This window comes from Eptesicus fuscus, chromosome 24, assembly GCF_027574615.1.
Source record: "Eptesicus fuscus isolate TK198812 chromosome 24, DD_ASM_mEF_20220401, whole genome shotgun sequence".
Lineage (NCBI taxonomy): Eukaryota > Metazoa > Chordata > Mammalia > Chiroptera > Vespertilionidae > Eptesicus > Eptesicus fuscus.
This window is the reverse complement of record NC_072496.1, coordinates 4,136,893-4,156,702: the sequence shown is the minus strand read 5'-3', so window position 1 is coordinate 4,156,702 and position 19,810 is coordinate 4,136,893. Positions and strand designations below refer to the sequence as shown.

General features: G+C 60.5%; 1 protein-coding gene across 3 annotated transcripts; it reads right to left on the bottom strand.

Moving 5' to 3' along the window:
• Positions 1–5,503: 5,503 nt before the first annotated feature.
• TRIM67 (tripartite motif containing 67) lies at positions 5,504–18,145 on the bottom strand. 3 transcript variants are annotated; one of them, XM_054712999.1, is made up of 12 exons: positions 18,024–18,145; positions 17,403–17,927; positions 17,096–17,327; positions 14,104–14,199; positions 12,880–13,002; positions 11,172–11,282; positions 10,161–10,320; positions 8,180–8,325; positions 7,294–7,432; positions 6,860–7,163; positions 5,870–6,032; positions 5,504–5,569 (listed from the first exon to the last, which is right to left on the bottom strand). In XM_054712999.1, the coding sequence occupies exons 1-12, from the start codon at positions 18,143–18,145 to the stop codon at positions 5,504–5,506; spliced, it is 2,187 nt and encodes a 728-aa protein (XP_054568974.1). The 3 variants fall into 3 exon arrangements, with proteins under 3 accessions (XP_054568974.1, XP_054568971.1, XP_054568973.1); XM_054712996.1 differs by having other exon boundaries at positions 17,096–18,145; XM_054712998.1 differs by having other exon boundaries at positions 10,167–10,320; positions 17,096–18,145.
• Between the last annotated feature and the right edge of the window lie 1,665 nt (positions 18,146–19,810).

The following is a 19,810-nucleotide window of genomic DNA, read 5'->3' as shown; positions in this document are numbered from 1 at the left end:
AGGTGGTCCGGGCTGGGGGTGGTCCCCGGGCCTGGGAGGACCCCAGGCGGGACTCCCGGGGCCCCAGCCGTCACTGTCCCAAACCTGAAGCGCCTGGTGGGCTCTCAGAGCCTTCCCGAGGGCCTGGCCTGGTGAGGGTGCCCACCTCGCTGCCCAGGAGCCCCCAGGGTCCTCCCCAGGACCAGTGTGCCCTTGGAGAGAGTACCAGTGCCGCCAGGTCTCCACTCCACCTCCTCCTCCTCCGGACTGAGGTCAGTGTCGCTCATTGAGAAAGCCGGGCGTGTTTCATCTTGAAGGGTATCTCCTGGTTTCCGGCCCGAAGGTCTGTGTTTCCTACCAGTCTCCGCAGGGGACGCTTGTCATGATCTCCGCCACTCCAGATGGCAATCCGTGCGCCTGGCTGCGCAGAATCACGTGGAGAGGACCTTCCTGTAGAACCCGCAGGCGCCTTGTGCTGGTTTCCGGTCTCCTCGTTCAGAACCGATGGCCATTGATGACAGACTGGGAGTCACAGGGAATGGCCAAGCTCTAGCTAGAGTTATCCAGGTGTTCCATGAACAAGGATCAAATGGATGCCTCGCCAAAGGAGAGGCCGACAGACGCCACCTCGGGACGATCTTACCTTAAACCTGGACCCCGTTGGGCCTTGGTGAAGTCTCTCGAGCCTTTTTATATAGAAATAAACTCGGGCTCCACAGCAGAAAATAAAAGAAAAAGGGAGAAGCCGGGGACCCGCTTGGTGACAGAAGTCCCAGCGCTGTACCCCTCGCTCTGAGACCCCGGTGTCAAGTGCCCCCCCCCCCCCGCCCCGCCGAGATCTTTGGAGACAAAGGAGCCAGACTATGGGTGGGGGACCCCTCAGATACCAGAACTTAAGGCAACCAAGGAGTCAGAAGGGGGGGGGGGGGCTTCCTGTCCTCAGAGGAAGGCTGCTGTAAATGCCAGTGTTGCCCCGAGAGACCAGGCAGCTGTGCAAAATATACGGTCCCCAGACCCTAGCCGGGTGGCTCAGTGGACAGAGCGTCGGCCTGCAGATTGAAGCGTTCCGGGTTCGATTCCAGTCAAGGATGTGTAGCTCGGTAGCAGGCTCCTCCCTGGCCCGGGCCCTGGTCGGGGCAAGTGGAGGAGACAACCAATCCGTGTGTCTCTCTCCCATCGATGTTTCTCTCTCTCTTTCCCTCTCCGTTCCACTCTCCCTAAAAATCAATGGGAAAGTATCCTCGGGTGAGGATTAACCAAACACACAGAAACACACTGTCCTCAGAGGCTCGGATGGAAGACGCGGTGGTCGGAGAACATTCCAGAGAGTCACCCCCTGGGCTCGATTCGTGGAAGGCGACCGTTAGCCTAGAGCCGTGGTCGGCAAACGGCGGCTCGCGAGCCACCTGCGGCTCTTTGGCCCCTTGAGTGTGGCTCTTCCACAAAATACCACGGCCTTGGGCGAGTCTATGTTGAAGAAGTGGCGTTAGAAGAAGTTTAAGTTTAAAAAAATTTGGCTCTCCAAAGAAATTCCAATCGTTGTACTGCTGATATTTGGCTCTGCGGACTGATGAGTTTGCCGACCACCGGCCTAGAGTCAACAGACGACAGACCGTCCTGTTTGGATGGGAAAAGCGTTCTTGTCTAGGCCTCCAAGTAGAGCAGGGGAGGTAGGTGAGCGGGACCTTCTTCAGGTGGGGATACCGAGGCACCGGAGGATTGAAGAGATGGGCCCCACCCGGACCTGAACCAGGTCAAAGCCAGGTTCCCATGAGCCCCTGAGGCCTGGACGTGGCGTCTGGCCCACACATCCTGCCCCCACCGGCTCCCGTGGGGTTGCCAGTCCACAGATGTCAAGTTGCCAGGATCCCTTCCGTCCGAGGAGGACCAGGCAGGATTTCCGCGCCCAGGGGCCCCGGGGCCCCGAGGTGTCCCAGGATCAGCGAGGACTTAAATATCGTCGAAGGGAACCTGATTAGGTCTTTCACTGTGAAAGGCCACAGCCCGTGACGAAGCTTCTTTCCCTCGGAATGGGGGTGAGGGCGGGCCTCTTCGGGGAATCCAAACTGAGGCCCGACGGGTTGGTGTCCATCCGTCCGGTCCAGCTGCCCCAGTCCAGCTGCCCCTGGCCAGCAGGACGCGGCAGGCCCGCGGAGAGCCTGGTCTCGGGTATGAAGACCCAGGCCCGCGGCCCGTGACGCAGGTTTCCCGGGTAACCCTGGAGGGGGCGCCCCCATCCCCGGGGTTCCCAGCCAGGGGCGTCTGGGAAGGTCTGTAGACATGTCCAGTTGTCACAACTCACTTGGGGGTTTGCTCCTGGCACTGAGAGGGTGGAGGCCAGGGCTGCTGTAGACATCTCCCGTGCACACGACATCCCACATCCGGGCACTAGCACCCCCTGCCCCCCATGTCAGCAGTGCTGAGGCTGAGCAACCCAGCACCCTCCCGGGGCCTTGTAAGAGCGCCTTTCAGCATTCACCCTTGGTTGCGGGCACATCCCCAGTAGGAAGTGTGCAGGAGGCAGCTGATGGGTGTTTCTCTCTCATCCATGTTTCTAACTCTCTCTCCCTCTCCCTTCCTCTCTGTAAAAAATCAATAAAATATATATTAAAAAAATAAGTAAATAAAAGCAAAGCCCGGGCTTGCTCTCCAGCCAAGGGCAAACGGCAGGGGAACTCGGTACGAAACAGAGGCCTTATCGGCAAGGCGGGGAGCCTGGCCTTGGACGTGACTCTGAATTCCCTTCTCACAGACGCTGCTGGGCAGGTGGACCAGGCGACTCCTCCGCCGGCCCAACAAAGCATCCTCTTGATATAGTTTTCTGTACGAGAATGTCACCGCAGGGTGAAGGTCAGGGGACTCGATGGCCGATGAGATGCCCCCGGCCCGTGGCGTCTCCGAGGGCCAGGGCCTCCCGGGAGGGGGACGCCAGGCCACGAGCTGCTGAGCCCCTGCTCCGAGCTGCCGACCCCCAAACACACTGTGGGTGGCACGGACCTGGCTTCCCTCCCAGGTCCATCCTTGTCCCTGAAGGGTGTCCTGTGCTGAGACAGGGGAGGTGGCCGTGGGGCGGCCGGGCACGGTCCCTGGTGTCGGCCGTATGGCTCTGTGCTCCTGTGGATTCAGGGGAGGGAGAACCATTCCGTGTGGGTGCCCACGGGGACCTCCCGGACTGCTGGCCGCGGTGGGAGGGGGCAGGGTGTTTTGGTGGCTTCTCCCTGAATTTCAGGAAGTTTTCTCCCCAAAGAGGCACCTGGAATCGTGGGAATGTCCCTTTCTCCCTGGGACCTCGGGGCTGGCTCTCCGAGGCGACACCGAGTCCGGGCTGAGCTTGAGCATCTTCTCTCCAAAGACGCAGAGCTTCGATGATGCCGGGAGCTCCCCGCCTCGCATCTGGGTTCCAGTGTAAAAAGCCCCCTCCACCAGGCAGCCCTGCCTGATTTCCCAGCTGCACGCCTATTCCCGGGGCTTCGTCGTTTCCAGAAGACGTTTCCCAAAGCCGGTGCAGCCGGCCCTGCCGGCCATGGCTCTGCGGGCCCAGGAAGCCGTGGGGGCTCTGTGTCCCCCGTCTTCAGGGAATCTTCCCCCCAACCCCGCCCCCAAGCCGAGTCCACCCAGAGCAGTGGTGAAGGAGAGAAACTGAGGACCGTGGATGCAGAGCAGAGAGGCGGCTGCACAGATGAGGACCTGTGGCCGCCCAGGGTGCCCTGGTGGCCGGGACCTTGGTGGGCGAGGCTTGGACACAGCACCAGACGGCTCCCGAGGCCACGGGGCAGCTGGCCCAGCGGGCCACCCTGTGGCCGCAGCAGGAGCGGGGGCTCGAGGTAGGATCGTCGTCGTCGTCGGATCTGCTGGGCAGAGGGCAGGGTCTGCGGGGCGTTAGGTCACTCGGAAAGCGAGGGCCGTGCCTGACAAGCGGCCGGAGCCGCGTGGACACCGTGGGTGCCTGTGTCCGGGCTGGGTTTTAGAAAAATCCAGTCCAGCAAAGAGACTAGTCACTCCCCGACCTCAGGAAGAAAATGCTTGTAAAATAGATTCTGGCAAAAAGGGGAGAGGTGGGCGTCCAGCTGCAGAGGGCGGTGCAGGGGACAGGAAGGGGGTGAGGGAGGAGTGAGCGCTTTTTCTGAGTGATGGACCTGACTCAGATGGGTCTCCAGGCAGAAGGTCAGTGCTCCCAGCAGGCAGGGGAGGGAGGGTTGGGTGCTCCCAGCAGGGAGGGGAGGGAGGAGGTGGGTGCTCCCAGCAGGGAGGGGAGGGAGGGGATTGGTGCTCCCAGCAGGGAGGGGAGGGAGGGGATTGGTGCTCCCAGCGGGGAGGGGAGGGAGGGGATTGGTGCTCCCAGCGGGGAGGGGAGGAAGGAGGTGGGTGCTCCCAGCAGGGAGGGGAGGGGAGGGAGGGGATTGGTGCTCCCAGCAGGGAGGGGAGGGGAGGGAGGGGATTGGTGCTCCCAGCAGGGAGGGGAGGGCTCACCCAGAGCCCCACCCGGCCCTGTGGCCTCAGCACACCCAGGCTGCCCAGGAAGCTGGGGGACAGGAACAGCATGGCTGTCTACTTCCTGCCTCTTCAGGGTCCCGCCTGCCCGGTTGCCCTTGCGGCCACTTCTCGCTCCTGAAGCTTTCGTGACGGCAGACAGCTGGCTCTCCAAGCAGCAGTGGGCTGGCTCTCAGGGGCTCCCCGGGCCTTCGTCTTCCGTGGGTGAGTCTGAGCGGGGCCCAGCTGGGGACAGCAGCTGGGACAGCTCGCAGGTCACTGGGGAGCCCGTTCCAGAGCGGCCACCGCCAGTTGGAGACGCATCCCCTGGTCATTCCAATCCCGGTTCCAGGGTTTCCTTCTGGGGTTAAGAACTAAGGACTGAGGGGGTTCCCTTCAGCAGACAATTACGTGCGTGTGTGTGTGTGTGTTTGTGGGGGGGGCGGGGTTGGTTGATGGAGGACCTAAGGAATCCACTTAGAAGGCTTTTAACAGTTCAGCGAGAGGCCGAGGATCACATGAATGCGAAGCGCCCTTCCCGAGGATCCTGGGTTCGCCTGCAAGTGGCAGAGCTCACTGAAGCTCCAGGACCCAAAAGCTCAAGAACTTCTCCTGGCAGAGACCGGAACCGGGCACAGGGCGGACCCTGGGGACACCGGTCCCCAAGGCTCTCCTGCCTCCCGCTCTCGGGACACGTCACACGTCTGCCTTTCTCTCCACCTCCGCCCTCCTCCCCAAAAGACAAGCTTTGGGAACCGACGGCAGGAAGCAGCCACAGACCCCGATCCCTTCTCCCTCCCTGGAGCAAGGTCCTCTGTGAGTATGGAACCGTCCAGGGGGGCCCGAGGGGAGCACACCCCCGCGTCCCCCGCCGACAGCGGCCTGGGCAGGCCCAGCCTGCGACCCATCCTCCGTCCCCCACGGGAAACGCGTCTCTACGATACTCAGGGGCCTCCGGGGGGCACCGCGGCGTGGTCATCGGCCCGCGTGGTTGTTGGCCTCCGCGAGGGGTGGCGGGCTCCTCCCAGACGCCCTTGCGGGGCAGGAGTGGGGGCTAGTTGCCGGCCAGCTTCGGCCGCCCCAGGTTGGTTGGCACGTCCAGTCCAGTGTGCAGGGTGACCTGGAAACGAACGCGGGACGGGTGAGGGGGGCGAGGCTGCCCCGCGAGCCCCGAGCGCCCAGAGCTCACGGCCACGTGCGTGCGGCCCTGTTCTGCCGGTGCCCACGGGCAGCCGCGTCTCTGCATCGCGGGCCTGTGGGCTCAGGTCACTCGGGCGAGGCCCACGCGTGTGCCCCCAGGAGCGGGTCTCTGCGCCTCTCTCCTCGGAATGGGAACCACCCGGCCGCCCAGGTGCCCTGTGGACGTCCCCCGAGCCGCAGGGGCCGCCGCCACGGGCCCCGGGGGGGCGGGGCGAGGTACCTGCACGTTGCGGTTGAGGCTGAGGGCCGGCATGAAGACCCCGTCCACGTGGCTGAAGGCCGTGGGGCCCTGCTGCTGCCCGTTGATGAAGAAGGTCAGGGTGTGCTGCGTCAGGTCCAGCAGCACGCCCACGGTGGCCCCCTTGCACACGCCGCCTTCCGTCCTGCGGAGAGAAGCCCCCGTGGGCCCGTCACACACCCAGCCCGGGACGTCGGGATGGCTCCGGACAATCGCCTAAAGGGTGCTCGGATGCCCGGCCGGCATATGTGTATATATATATATATTTTTTAATATATTTTTAATTGATTTTTTACAGAGAGGAAGCGAGAGGGATAGAGAGCTAGAAACATCGATGGGAGAGAAACATCGATCAGCTGCCTCCTGCACACCCCACACTGGGGATGTGCCCGCAACCAGGGTACATGCCCTTGACCGGAATCGAACCTGGGACCCCTCAGTCTGCAGGCCAACGCTCTATCCACTGAGCCACACCGGTTAGGGCTGTATATATATATATTGACTAAAACGCTCAATCTTTCTTTCTTTCTTTTTTTCAATCCTCACCTGAGGATATTTTTCCCCACTGAATTCTAGAGAGAGTGGAAGGAAGGGAGGAGGAAAGAGAGAAAGAGAAAGAGAGAGAGGAGAAGAAAGAGAGAGAGAAACATCGATGTGAGAGACACCTCGATTGGTTGCCTCCCACACGGTGGGAGACCTGCAATCAAGGTCCATGCCCTTGACCAGGAATCGAACCTGTGACCCTTCGGTCTGCAGGCCGACGCTCTAACCATGGAGCGCACCGGCCAGGGCCAAACGCTCCGTCTCCCCACCGTGGGCCTAGGGAGATGGCACAAAGGTCCTCACGTGCAATCGGTTTTCAAGCGCATCGGGCCTTGTTCTAAAACAGTTTCCTGAGGCCGGAACTCGGGAAGGCGAGGAGGGCGGGGCAAGGGGCAAAGGGCCAAGGGCCAAGGGCCAAGGCCGGCGCACCTGTTGGTGTGGGAGTTGCAGTGCATGAACCAGCTGCGGTTGTTGTCCACGTACATGGCCCAGGCCTTGTCGTCCTTGCCCAGCATCATGTCCTTGACCACGCTGGCCCGGGCCACCCCGAAGGCGGGGTCCGGGTGGTTGTCGTAGCGATCCACGTGCAGCTCCCAGTAGTGCACGCCCTTGGAGAAGGCCGCCGTGCCCAGCACCACCCGGTCGTCGTAGCTGCTGCACGTGGCGGTCTGGTTGTCGTTGGACAAAATGATGTCCCGGTGCCCAGAGTTGGGGTCAAAGGTGAACCAGGCCACTGGAAAGGAAAGGAGGCGGGGGTGGGGGGAGAGGGGGCCGGTCAGGGGGTGGAAGTTGCCAGCAGGCTCTCACCCGGGCTCGGAGACAGAGCCCCCGTCTGTCACTCCCCCGGAGGCCCCGGTGCTCACCGTCGGACGTCTGCAGGACCACGGTCTTGCTGTAAGGCCCGACGCCGGACGCGTTGAAGGCCTTGACCCTGGCGTTGTAGGTGCTGTTGAAATGGAGGCCGTCGATCGTGCACAGGGTCTCCTTGCCCACGTACACCTCCTGAAAGAGAGCCGGGGCCGCGCGGCCGGCACCTGTTACCTGGAGGATTTCTCTCAGTGGCATGTTGACATGAAAAGTGTTATTGGGATGCCCGGCCAGCGTGGCTCAGTGGTTGAGTGTCAACCTCTGAACCAGGAGGTCAGGGTTCGATTCCCGGTCAAGGGCACATGCCTGGGTGGTGGGCTCGATCCCCAGTAGGGGGCGTGCAGGAGGCAGCCGATCCATGATTCTCATCACTGATGTTTGTATCTCTCTCTCCCTCTCCCTTCCTCTCTGAAATCAATAAAAATACACTGAGTGGCCAGATGACGATGATCTCTGAACGCATCATAACCTGGCCACTCAGTGTATATCCTATATAATAAAAGGCTCATATGCAAATTGTCCCCTCCACCAGGAGTTCGACCAGCAGGCAGGCCGGCCAACCGCCCATGTCCCCTCCCCCTGGCCAGGCTGGCCGGACCCCACCCATGCACGAATTCATGCACCGGGCCTCTAATACACACACACACACACACACACTCACACACACACACACACTGAGTGGCCAGATTACTATGCGTTCAGAGATCATCATCATCTGGCCACTCAGTGTATTATTCCTGCCTCAGGGCCTTGGCACCTCATCCCTCTGTCCTTGGAGCCAGTACTTTCTACGGTGGCATCAGAGCGACGCGCGGCCTCTCAGGCTGGTCCAGAGCCACCCCCAGCCTGGACCTTAGGGCCCCCAGACCCGCAGGGGCTCACCCGGAACTGCCCCCCGTCGCCGTCGTCCAGCTCCAGGATGTAGCCGTCCACGGGGCTGTGGGTGAAGGGCGGCAGCCTCCAGGCCAGCGTGACGCTGTTGTTGCGGGTACAGCATTTCTCCAGCTGCAGCAGGGGGCCCGGCGGCACTGCGACAGGGACAGGGACGCCCGGGTTAGGGCACGACCCCTCCTCAGGGCACCGGGCCCCTGCGGCCCCCTCCCCTCCCCTCCCAGGGCCCGGCCTCCTCCCCCTCCCTATCCCGGCCCTGGCCCCCAGGAGGAAACCTGGCTGAACCCCTCACTGGCCACCCTGCAGCCACTCCCAGCCTGTCCTGTGCACACCTCACCCCGGGGTCTAGGCTCCGGGTGGGCAGGTGAGGGCAGGCACAGGGTGTCCAGGAACCTCCGGGGCCCCAGCAGTGTCTCACCCCACTCTCCCCCCCACCCCGACTGACAACCACTGGTTTCAACTGTTGGACTGGAGGATCCATGAGAATTCCAGCAGAGCCTCCGTCCGTGGGCCTCCGGGGCCCACAGGGACCCTCTGGGGCCAGCGCACAGCTTACACCTGGGGCTGGGATGGTGCTGGGGGTGGGGTGGGGATTGGGCGTGTAAAATGCAGACATTTAAGCCTTGTGCTGGGAGCATAATTTATTTTATTTTATTTTATTTTATTTTATTTATTTTATTTTATTTTATAAGAGAAAGTTTATTTAGAGAGTCACAGAGGTAGAAGAAGTGAGCCCTGCCCTGACCGGTTTGGCTCAGTGGATAGAGCGTCGGCCTACGGACTGAAGGGTCCCAGGTTCGATTCCGGTCAAGGGCATGTACCTTGGTTGTGGGCACATCCCCAGTGGGAGTGTGTGCAGGAGGCAGCTGATGGATGTTTCTAACTCTCTATCCCTTTCCCTTCCTCTCTTTAAAAAAGCAATAAAATATATTTTTTTTAAAAAAGAGAAAAAAAAAAAAAGAAGTGAGCCAGCTGGGCTGCGTGGGCTCAGGAAACAAGTCACAGAGGCAGAAGAAGGGCCCCTGGAGCTTAGGAGGGAGGAAGGCAAAGGTCAGGGCCTGGGGAAGGACAGGAGGATGGGAAACGGTCTCTGAATGAACAACAATGCTCTTTTACTAGTGAGAAAACTCGGGTTCAGGCCAGGGGGCCACCCGCCCTGGGCCACCCAGCCAGCGGGTGGCTGAGCTGGGCTTGAGCTTCCTCTGTGACTCAGGCATCCCTCCCCTCCCGCTCCTCCTCCCTCCCAGGATCATGATCTTGTAGTGCAGGGGTGGGGAACCGTTGTTCTGCCAAGGGCCACTTAGATATCTATAACATCATTCGCAGGCCGTACAAAATTATCCATTGAAGAATTAGCTTGCTACGCCCGCCCAGCGTGGCTCAGTGGTTGAGCGTTGACCGTTGAACCAGGAGGTCACAGTTTGATTCCCCGATCAGGGCACATGCCCAGGGTTGCAGGCTCTATCCTCGGTGTGGGGCGTGCAGGAGGCAGCTGATCCATGATTCTCTCATCATGGATGTTTCTATCTCCCTCTCCCACTCCCTTCCTTCTCTGAAATAAATTCAAAAAAATTTTTAAAAGAAAATTAGCCTGCGCCCTAACCGGTTTGGCTCAGTGGATAGAGCGTCGGCCTTCGGACTGAAGGGTCCCAGGTTCGATTCCGGTCAAGGGCATGTACCTCGGTTTCGGGCACATCCCCAGTAGGAGGTGTGCAGGAGCCAGCTGATCGATGTTTCTCTCTCATCGACGTTTCTAACTCTCTACCCCTCTCCCTTCCTCTCAGTAAAAAAAAATCTATAAAATATATTTTTAAAAAACTCACCCCTAATGCCTTGGCAGGGCCAGACCAAAGGATTTCCCGGGGCCTTATGTGGCCCGCGGGCCGGAGGTTCCCCACCCCTGCACGCTGCCCCTCGGAGGGGCCCCCTGTTGTGAAAGCAGCCCTGACCGAACGGGCCAGTCCCGGCTCACCCCTACATTTCATCTGGATGAAGTCCAGCTGGTGGATGGCCTGCAGCAGCGGCTCACTGTCCAAGGTCAGGTCGAACTCCGCGGACACCTTGGGCTCCAGGGCGCCTTTGACCCACTGCTCCTGGGACACCTGCACCCGCTTGATCAGGGCGTCCGAGATCTGAAAGGGAGCACGGGGGGGCAGGGTTGGGATTGGCGGAGGAGAAGTCACGCGGCGAGGGACGAGGGAGGCGTTGGGGCCTTGTCCCCGTGCTCGGGGGCAGGAAGGGGCTGCCCGAGGCTAGTGTGAAGCCGTGGACCAGAGGACATGAGCCCTGCCAGTGTGACAGGCGGAGCACGCACACGCACTGTGTGGTTTAAATCGTATCTTAAGCTCGGCCGGTGCGGCTCAGTGGTTGAGGGTCGACCTAGGAACCAGGAGGTCACGGTTCGATTCCCGGTCAGGGCACACGCCCGGGTTGTGGGCTCCATCCCCTGTGGGGGCGTGCAGGGTGCAGGAGGCGGCTGATCAGTGATTCCCTCTCATCATTGATGTTTCTCTCTCTCTCTCTCTCTCCCTCTTCCTCCCTCTCTGAAATCAATAAAAATAAATAATAAAAATTTAAAAAAAAGATGAGGACTTGGGTCTTTTGGAACCCTTGAGCAAAAGACTACGCAACTCGCCCTAGCTGGTTTGGCTCAGTGGATAGAGCGTCGGCCTACAGACCGAAGGGTCGCAGGTTCAATTCCGGCCAAGGGCATATGCCCAGGTTGCGGGCTCGGTCCTGTCCCCAGTGTGGGGTGTGCGGGAGGCAGCCAATCGATGATTCCCTCTCATCATGGATGTTTCTATCTCCCTTTCCCTCTCCCTTCCTCTCTGAAATCAATAAATATATATTTTAAAAAATAATAATAAAAAAAAGACTACGCAACTCCAGGCCACGGGAAGGGGCCTTCCTAGCGGGGTTTGGGGAGCGGGGGTGGGGCTGGGGGGAGGGAGCGAGCCCACCTGGGCCCTGGGCGCGGGCTCACCTGGAGGAACCCGGCGGGGTCGTTCTCCTTGATCACCTCCAGGCAGTACTCCATCAGCCCCGTGGACTGGCGCAGCTTCAGCGTGCAGTGGTTGATCTGGTCCCAGACCATCTGCGGGGAAAGAGCCCCTGGTCACCCCCTCATCAGGGGAAGAGCAGCCGGGCCGCGGCGCGAGTCACAGAGAAGGTTCTGGAAGAGGTGGCACTGGCCCGGCCCGCCGTGAACCCTCTCTTCTCGCTGTCCTGCTCCGGAGCTCCATGTGCCCTGGTTACGGGGTGGGGTGGGGGGGGGATAAATGGATCCGCTCCCCAACACGTGGGGCCACAACCCCCAACAGACCAGACGTCCTGAACGCTGGGGAGATGAGCAGAGAAAGCGCAGAATCTGAAACCACCCCCCCCACCCCCCCACCCCCGCGGCTGGTCTCCCGTCTCACTGGTCTCCGGGGCCTCAATGGGCTCAGCTGCTTTGCTGGTGAATCAGGGACCATCTCCAAAGCTCTCTCCTTCTCCCCTGGAAAGCAGTGTTTTCTGCCCTGGCCGGTGTGGCTCAGCGGTTGGAGCATCAGCCCGCGGCCTGAAGGGTCCCAAGTGGGCTCGCTCCCTCCCCCCAGCCCCACTCCCGCTCCCCAAACCCCGCTAGGAAGCTCCCTCGGTTGCAGGCCCCATCCCAGATCCCGGTTGGGGGCATGTGGGAGGCAGCCAACCGGTGAGCCTCTCGCACATCAATGCTTCTCTCTCTGTCTCTCCCTCTCCCTTCCACTCTCTCCGAAAACCAGTGGGAAAATATCCCCAGGCGAGGATTAACCAAAAGAAGAAGAGAGAAGAAGAAAAAGGAAGTAGCATTTTTCCGATTCGGTTGGCAAATGTCTATAAAACAGATCGAGCCTTGGGACAAGGAAGCCGTACTTCGTCAATGCCGCGTGCTCACAGGTGCCGGCCCAGCCCAGGAGCCCAGCACGGTGTGAGGGGAACTCCCCGCTCCCCCCCTTGGTGAATGGGGTCCTGTTATTCCTGCGGATTACTGAGTGCAGGACACAGCAGACACGGCCGGAGAAGGGGCGGAGCTGGGACCTGAGCGAGTTTGGCCTCGTCTCCATCTCCAAAGTCAGTGGTCCCTTCTGCTCTGGGAGGCGAGAGCAGGAGTCCCGGAGGCAGCACTCGGGGCTCAGAGGCGGCCGGAGAGGGTGGACTTATGACCAGGACTCGGGGCGTCCGGCGCTGGCTTTGGAGGGACAGCGTGTGTGTTGACTGGCTTCAGGGACAGTCACGTGAGTACGTGGGTCCAGGGACAGCTTGCTCATCCCTTCCTTGTATCATTCAATCACTTATTCATCCATTCACTCATTCACTCATTCACTCACTCACTCATTCACTCAATTATTCCTTCCTTCATTCACTCAGTCATTCTTCATTCACTCAGTCATTCCTTCATTCACTCAGTCATTCCTTCATTCACTCATTCATTCACTCACTCATTCATTCATTCACTCACTCATTCCTTCATTCACTAACTCATTCATTCATTGACTCATTCCTTCATTCACTCACTCATTCATTCATTCACTCACTCACTCATTCATTCATTCATCCATTCACTCACTAACATGGACTCAGTGCTTCCCACACGCTCCACCCGTGCTGGGTGCAGAGGCAGCGACGAGGGCGGGGAGGGAGGGGCGTGGGCGCCCTGGTCTCCGGGGACCTACCTTCATCTTGTGCTCCCTCTCTTTCGTGACCTTGGTGAGCAGCTTGGCCTTCTGCCGAGTCAGGGCGTCGACCAGCGCGTCACACTGAGCGACCAGGCAGGCTTCATAGTCCAGTCCGTTCTCCTGGGGGAGCAGAGACGTTTAGGGGAAGGCGTGCTGAGGTCTGGCGGGTGCTAGACACACGGACGTAGGTCAGAGGCGCGCGTCCTGGGGTTACTGAGACGGGATGAAACTGGACACGGTGTACACATGAACTGGGGGAGAGGAACCATGCATCGAGGCACATCTCTCTGGCGGGATAGTCCTTAGTCATTCAAACCTTGTTCACAGAGTTTTTATTGTCACAGGAAATCCTCATGGGGGGAGGGCAGGCGGGAACAGGCTACAAGTTGCGTATTACGTAATCCCGTCCTGTTGCGTGCACACATGTGTCCCAAGCAGCCACAGCCATCTCCGACTTAGCCCCTCAGTCCCTTTCCTCCATCCTGACACTGGCGCTTTCCAGGGTCACCATGTGTATGTTCCTCCACGTGCACATTCACACCGAGCACACGCGTGTGCACTCTCCCTCACACTCCGAGCACCTGAGGCCAGACACGGTACCTTAGGGATCTGCATCCGGCTCAGGATGTGACATAGCATGAGTGCTACAAATACACTTGTTTAGGCCCGGCCGGCGTGGCTCAGTGGTTGAGCGTCAACCTATGAACCAGGAGGTCACGGTTCGATTCCCGGTCAGGGCACATGCCCAGGTTGCAGGCTCGATCCCCAGTAGGGGGCATGCAGGAGGCAGCTGATCCAGGATTCTCTCTCATCATGGATGTTTCTCTCTCTCTCCCCCTCTCCCTTCCTCTCTGAAATCAATAAAAATATTTTTTTTTAAATACACTTATTTAGTAAGTAATGCATTTACATTTGGATGCATGGATGGCATGGGTACCAAACACCCTGTACAGGCTGGCACTGAGTAGGATGACCTGGCCATGCAGGGGGTGCACGACTTCTCTCCAGCTCGTTCTGTGATCCTCTCTCTCCTGCCCGTATCAAGTGCTGCGTGAGCGAGGGTGGACCGAGCGTGGTGTCTGCAGCGTCTGGGGCTGCAGGACAAGCCAGCCTCCTCGCGCGCATCCCCGAACACGTGCTCGCCACACGCTGTCCTTTCCTCCGGGCGCCTCTCCTGAGCTTGCTGCACCCACCGCCCTCCTGGCGCTGCGGCCGGCTCACCTGGATCTGCTGCAGAATGTTCTTCAGCTGCACCAGGAACTCCTTCGCCTCCTTGGCCTTGTCGGAAACACCATTCAAGGCCTGGGACAGCTGGGCCTACACGGGAGTCACAGGTTGAAGAGGAGAAGGAGGGCTTAGAGGCACACAGTTTGCACTCCATTGTGAAGACTTGTGTTTTAGCCCGGCCGGCGTGGCTCAGGGGCTGAGCGTCCACCTAGGACCCAGGAGGTCACGGTTCGGTTCCCGGTCAGGGCACACGCCTGGGTTGCGGACTCGATCCCCAGTAGGGGGCGTGCAGGAGGCAGCCGATCCATGATTCTCTCACATCACTGATGTTTCTATCTCTCCCTCTCGCTTCCTCTCTGGAATCAGTAAAAATATATTTAAAATAAAGAAGTTATCAGCACATGTTTTTCTGCAGGAAGCCGAGTCACTGAGGTTAACTAAGCATTCTGTGTGCCCTGTGCTTTCCCGCAGGTCTAGTGGTTTTAAGTGTAAGAACTCGGAAAATAATAACGCACATTGGTTACTGCGGGGCAGGTACTGTGCTAGAGGCTAAACACAGAATTACACTTACCCCTTACAACAATGATCGGAATGAGGTATGATTATCCAGTGGGCTTTACACTGTGCCTAACGCCTACAGAATTACAGGCGCCGAGACCTGGATGTAGGTCTGTGTAACTATACAGCAGGGTGTCTCAGCAGAAACACTATCGACATTTGGGGCTGCATCATTGTTTTGGGGAGGTGTCCTGTGTACTATAAGAAGACTAGCCGGGCTGGTGTGGCTCAGAGGTTGAGTGTTGACCTCTGAACCAGGAGGTCGCGGTTCAATTCCCGGTCAGGACACAAGCCCGGGTTGCGGGCTCGATCCCCAGGAATCTAGTGGATAGAGGCTAGGGAGGCGGCTAATCTTTTTTAAAAATATTTTTTAATTGATTTCAGAGAGGAAGGGAGAGGACTAGAGAGATAGAAACATCAAGGATGAGAGAGAATAATCGATTGGCTGCCTCCTGCCCTTTTTTAAAAAATATATATTTTATTAATTTTTTACAGAGAGGAAGGGAGAGGGATAGAGAGCCAGAAACATTGATGAGAGAGAAACATCGATCACCTGCCCCCTGCACACTCCCCACTGGGGATGTGCCTGAAACCAATGTATATGCCCTTGACCAGAACCGAACCTGGGACCCTCCAATCCACAGACCGATGCTCTATCCACTGAGCCAAACTGGTCAGGGCCCTCCTACCTTTTTAAGGTGTGAAAATTTTTCTGGAAAGAGGACACTGAATAATAAGTGTCCACATTGGTAGCTCACGTTGGGGACCTTGAACGAGGGACTCTACCTCTGCCAGGCCTGACTCGCTGACCTCTCGGGCCTGTGAGTCGTTACTCAGCTTAGCCTTTGGATGAGCAACGAAGATGCATGTTCCTTCCAAGAAGTGACCCTGCTCTTGCCTTGGGGCCATAATCAGGCGCCTGACCTGATTGGCAGCCACCAGGGAGCTCCAGCCAATAGCCTTCCCAGGCTGTTCCATGCCCACTGGGAGGTGGCATCCCCGGCAGGTCCTGGGGAGGGAGGCTGGGCAGCCTGCAGATGCCAGTGGGCCTCGCTGTCTTACAAAGAGCCTGCTCTGTGACGGCACCCGCACCCCGGAAGGAACGGTCTCTGGGGAAAACGACGCTGCCTTCTTCAAACAGGGTGCCTGGGTGGAAAGTGCTGGAGACTCGCTGACAGCGTTGGGAAATTTCTGCTCCAGGAGTGATGGAGCTCTGATCTGGAGGGAATAGAGTGTCCCTTCCCTGAGGGCTGGGATCGAATCCTTCCCGCCTTCAGAGACGGTTAACCAAGGGCAAGACTTGGGACATTTTCCCGCACGCAGGCGGTAACACTTGAACTTAAAAACAAACGTTATAGAGCAGGCGTCCTCAAACTATGGCCCGCGGGCCACATGCGGGTGTTTTTGCCGTTTTGTTTTTTTTCTTCAAAATAAGATATGTGCAGTGTCATAGGAATTTGTTCATAGTTTTTTTTAAACTATAGTCCGGCCCTCCAACGGTCTGAGGGACAGTGAACTGGCCCCCTGTTTAAAAAGTTTGAGGACCCCTCTAGAGGGAGGGAGGGGCCCTGGACGCTAGGGCCTTCGAGGTAACTCATTAGCCCACGCCAGTGGGGGTCCGTGGATAGAGTGCGGGCCTGCGGACTGAAGGGTCCCGGGTTCGATTCCCAATAGGGGGCGTGCAGGAGGCAGCTGATCCATGATTCTCTCTCATCATTGATGTTTCTACCTCTCTTTTCCTCTCCCTTCCTTTCTGAAATCCATAAAAATCTATGTTTTTAAAAAGGTAACTCATTGGTCAACTTAAGGTGTGAAGAAAAGCACACTTCTGCATTCTGGGTGTCCTTTCTGTAGAATTGTCTTTCCTGCTACGTCATCTTTCCATGCCCTTCCCATCTCCAACACCCAGCCCAGAGCACCTGGAGTTCGTTGAAGTGTTTGTCCAATGACAGATGAGGGAACAAGTGAATGAATGAATGAATGAATGAGATCATCCCTACATGAATGAATGCATGAATAAATGAGGTCAGTCCCGCGTGAATGAATGAATGAATGAGATCATCCCTCAGTGAATGAATGAATGCATGCATGAATGCATGAAATCATCCCTGCATGAATGAATGAATGAATGCATTAATAAATGAGGTCAGTCCCGTGTGAATGAATGAATGAATGAGATCATCCCTCAGTGAATGAATGAATGCATGAATAATGAGTTCAGTCCCGCATGAATGAATGAATGAGATCATCCCTGAGTGAATGCATGAATGCATGAATAAATGAGGTCAGTCCCACGTGAATGAATGAATGAATGAATGAGGTCTGTCCTCTTGACCCTCTGGCCGGCCCTCTGCCAGTTCTCCAGGAAAGAGGCCCCGCCCCCTTCCCGGCGCCCCGCCCCCACCCCCGCCCGCGGGCGCTCACGCACCTTGTGCTGCTTCCACATGGCGCCCAGCGGCTTCACCTCGTGCTGGGCGTGCCGGCCCTCCTCCAGGCACAGGTAGCACACGGGGCTGCGGCAGCCCACGCAGTACATGCTGTAGTTCTCCAGCTCGTGCTCGGGGCACGTGGGGAACTTGCGGGCCGCGCCGCCGCCGCCGGTCGCTCCGGACGCGGCGCCTCCGGGACTCCTGCAGCCGCCGCCCGCGCTGGGGGCGCCCGGGGCCGCGCCCGGGGTCGGGGATGGGGACGCCGAGGCGGCCTCGGCGGGCGGCGGCGGCGGCGGCGGCTGCACCAGGCGGTGCTTGGCGAAGGGCCCCCGGGACGGGTGGCACTTGAGCTGGCAGGCGGCGCAGTAGAGCACGTCGCACTGCTCGCAGAGCGCGGCGGCCGGCGCGGGCGGGGTGCGGTCGCACAGCTGGCAGGTGGCCAGGGCCGGGGCCGCCGCCGCCTGCGCCCCGCGGGCCTGCTGGTGCCGCTGCACGATGGCCTCCAGCAGCCGGTTGCGCCGGAAGCCGCGCAGGCCGCGGTGGTCCAGGGAGGCGCTGCGGTGGCACTGCGGGCAGGTGATGGCGCTGGAGGACGAGGCCAGCGAGGAGCAGGCGGCGCCCCGGGCGGCGGCGGCCGAGGAGCCGGGCGGCGCGGGCACCATGGGCAGCACCCGCACCCCGTTGGGCGACTTGAGGCTCGGGGTGTACGAGCCGTACCCGCTGTCCGTCTCGCTGTACAAGCTCAGCTTGTCCGCGTGGTCCCCGCCGCCGCCGCCCGGGCCGCTGGCTGCGCCTCCGCTGCCGCCGCCACCGCCACCGCAGGCCGGGCCGGGCGCGGCCTCAGGGTCCGGGGAAGGCGAGGCGGCGGCGCCCGCGGGCAGCCCGGAGCCCCGCGAGTGCAGGAGCGGCTGCGGCAGGTGCTGCTCTCCGTCCGGGGTCTGCACCGCGATGGTGCGAGCGCAGGGCAGGCAGACGTTGTGGGAACAGGGCAAGATGATGGGCTCCCGGAACAGGGAGCCGCACACGGGGCACTTCAGCTCCTCCTCCATCGCGGCTCGGGCGGCTCGGGTCCCGGGTGGATGGCCCCAGCTCGGGAGCCGGGCGCAGGGGGGCAAACGCGGTCAGCACCGGGGAGACTGGAGGCGGGGGCATCACACCGGCATGTCTGCCGCGCAGCTCGGGGCACGCCCCTCTCTGTCCTCGGGCCGCCGCCCTAAGACGACGGGGAGCAGGAGAAGGGAAGGGTCCTCACCTCCAGCCCGCGAGGCTCCTGCCCCAGCGGCCTCCACCTGCGGCCCGAGTCCGGAGCGCGCCGGCTGCTGCCCTCGCGGGGGGCCTTGCGAGGCTCGGGGTGATGAATCAGCACCGGCGCCGCCAGTGGCCGCAGCGCGCGCGTCCTCTCCACATCAGGGCAGGCGCCGGGCTGCCGCTGGCTGCCTCACCTGCTCCAAGCCCTCAGCTCCAGTGGGCAGCTGCCCAGGGCCCCCCTTTGGCCGCTGCCCCGCCCCCCAAAAGGGGCGATCTGTAGAGGAGAAGGCGGGCGAGCAGGCCGCTTCACAGCGGGGCTGGGTTCAGCACCAGGAGCCGGCGGACAGCGCCCGGGAGCCTCTAGCGGAGCCCGAGTTCCAGGCGCCAGGACCGGAGAGGGGCCGCCACCGGCCAGGTCGCTACGCCAGTGACTCTCCCGGCGGGGCCTCGCCGGCCCGGGGACCTCCGTGCGCCCCCCTTCTTGGCGGCCGCCGGTGCGGCCAGATGCGCCCTGGGCGTTCTTCCGGTGGCCGGGATGGACCCGCTTCTCTGCTTCTCCGCTGCTGCTCCTGCGGCGCCTCTGTCCTTGGCCGCGCGATGCGCAGCCGGCGGGCGGAGGGCGAGCGCGGGGCTGGCTCGGGGATCCCCTCCCCGCCTCCCTCCGCCGCCGCAGCCTCCTCCTCCTCCCCGAGCGGCGCGCCGAGGAGTTGTAATTTCCAGGGCAGAGAGGGGTGGCGGGGGAAGGGGGGGGAGGGGGGAGGGGGTTGTGGGGGGGAGGCGTCAGCTCAGCGAATAAGGACTCAGCGCCTCTTGCAGCCACGGAAGTGAAGGGGCAACGTTAAGGGTTTCTCGGAGAGGATCATTGTTAATAAGAATCTAGGACCGGGATGGAGAGCGCATCTGGCCGCGTACGACGCCCCGCCCCGCCCCGCCTCGCCCCTGCCACCGTCCGCCCTGCCCACTCCCGCTCCCCGCCCCGCCCCCATCAAAAGGGGAATCGCGGGCACCTAAAAGGCCAGTTGTTTACCAAGGGGGGAGGGATCGGGGTGTGACGGTCGCTTCCTAAATCTGGGATGGAGCAGGAGGATGCGAGTCCCAAAATGTCGGACACCAAGCCAAAGGGCGAGGTTGTGTGATGATGATGAATCGAACCACTAGCCCATGTTGGCTCTCCGTGTCCATGCATCCGCCGAGGTCAGCCTTCTGTGCGGCCTGAGTGAGGACACCGGGCGGGATTCATAGAAATTCGACTTCCCTGCGAAGCGTGACCGCGCGCGCGCGCGCGCCATGTGAGGCCCGGGCCCTGGGAAGCGCGCGCCCCCGGCCGGCCCTCCCCGGCTGCGGCCCCGCGGGGCGCGGCGGGCGGCAGGCCCCCCGAGCAGGGAGGTTGGTTTTATGAATGGGAACATCTGCACGTCGCGGCGCCAGCCCCGAGCGGCGGGCACAGCCTCCCTCCAGCCCCCGTC

Bases quoted from the DNA above. Each gene is read 5' to 3' on its own strand.
- TRIM67 (XM_054712996.1), bottom strand. From the start codon at position 18,145: ATGGAGGAGGAGCTGAAGTGCCCCGTGTGCGGCTCCCTGTTCCGGGAG. The intron at 14,200-17,095 runs GTGCGTGAGCGC...ACTCCCGTGTAG, and splicing joins CCATGTGGAAGCAGCACAAG to GCCCAGCTGTCCCAGGCCTT. The intron at 11,283-12,879 runs GTAGGTCCCCGG...CTTTCCCCGCAG, and splicing joins AGAGGGAGCACAAGATGAAG to ATGGTCTGGGACCAGATCAA.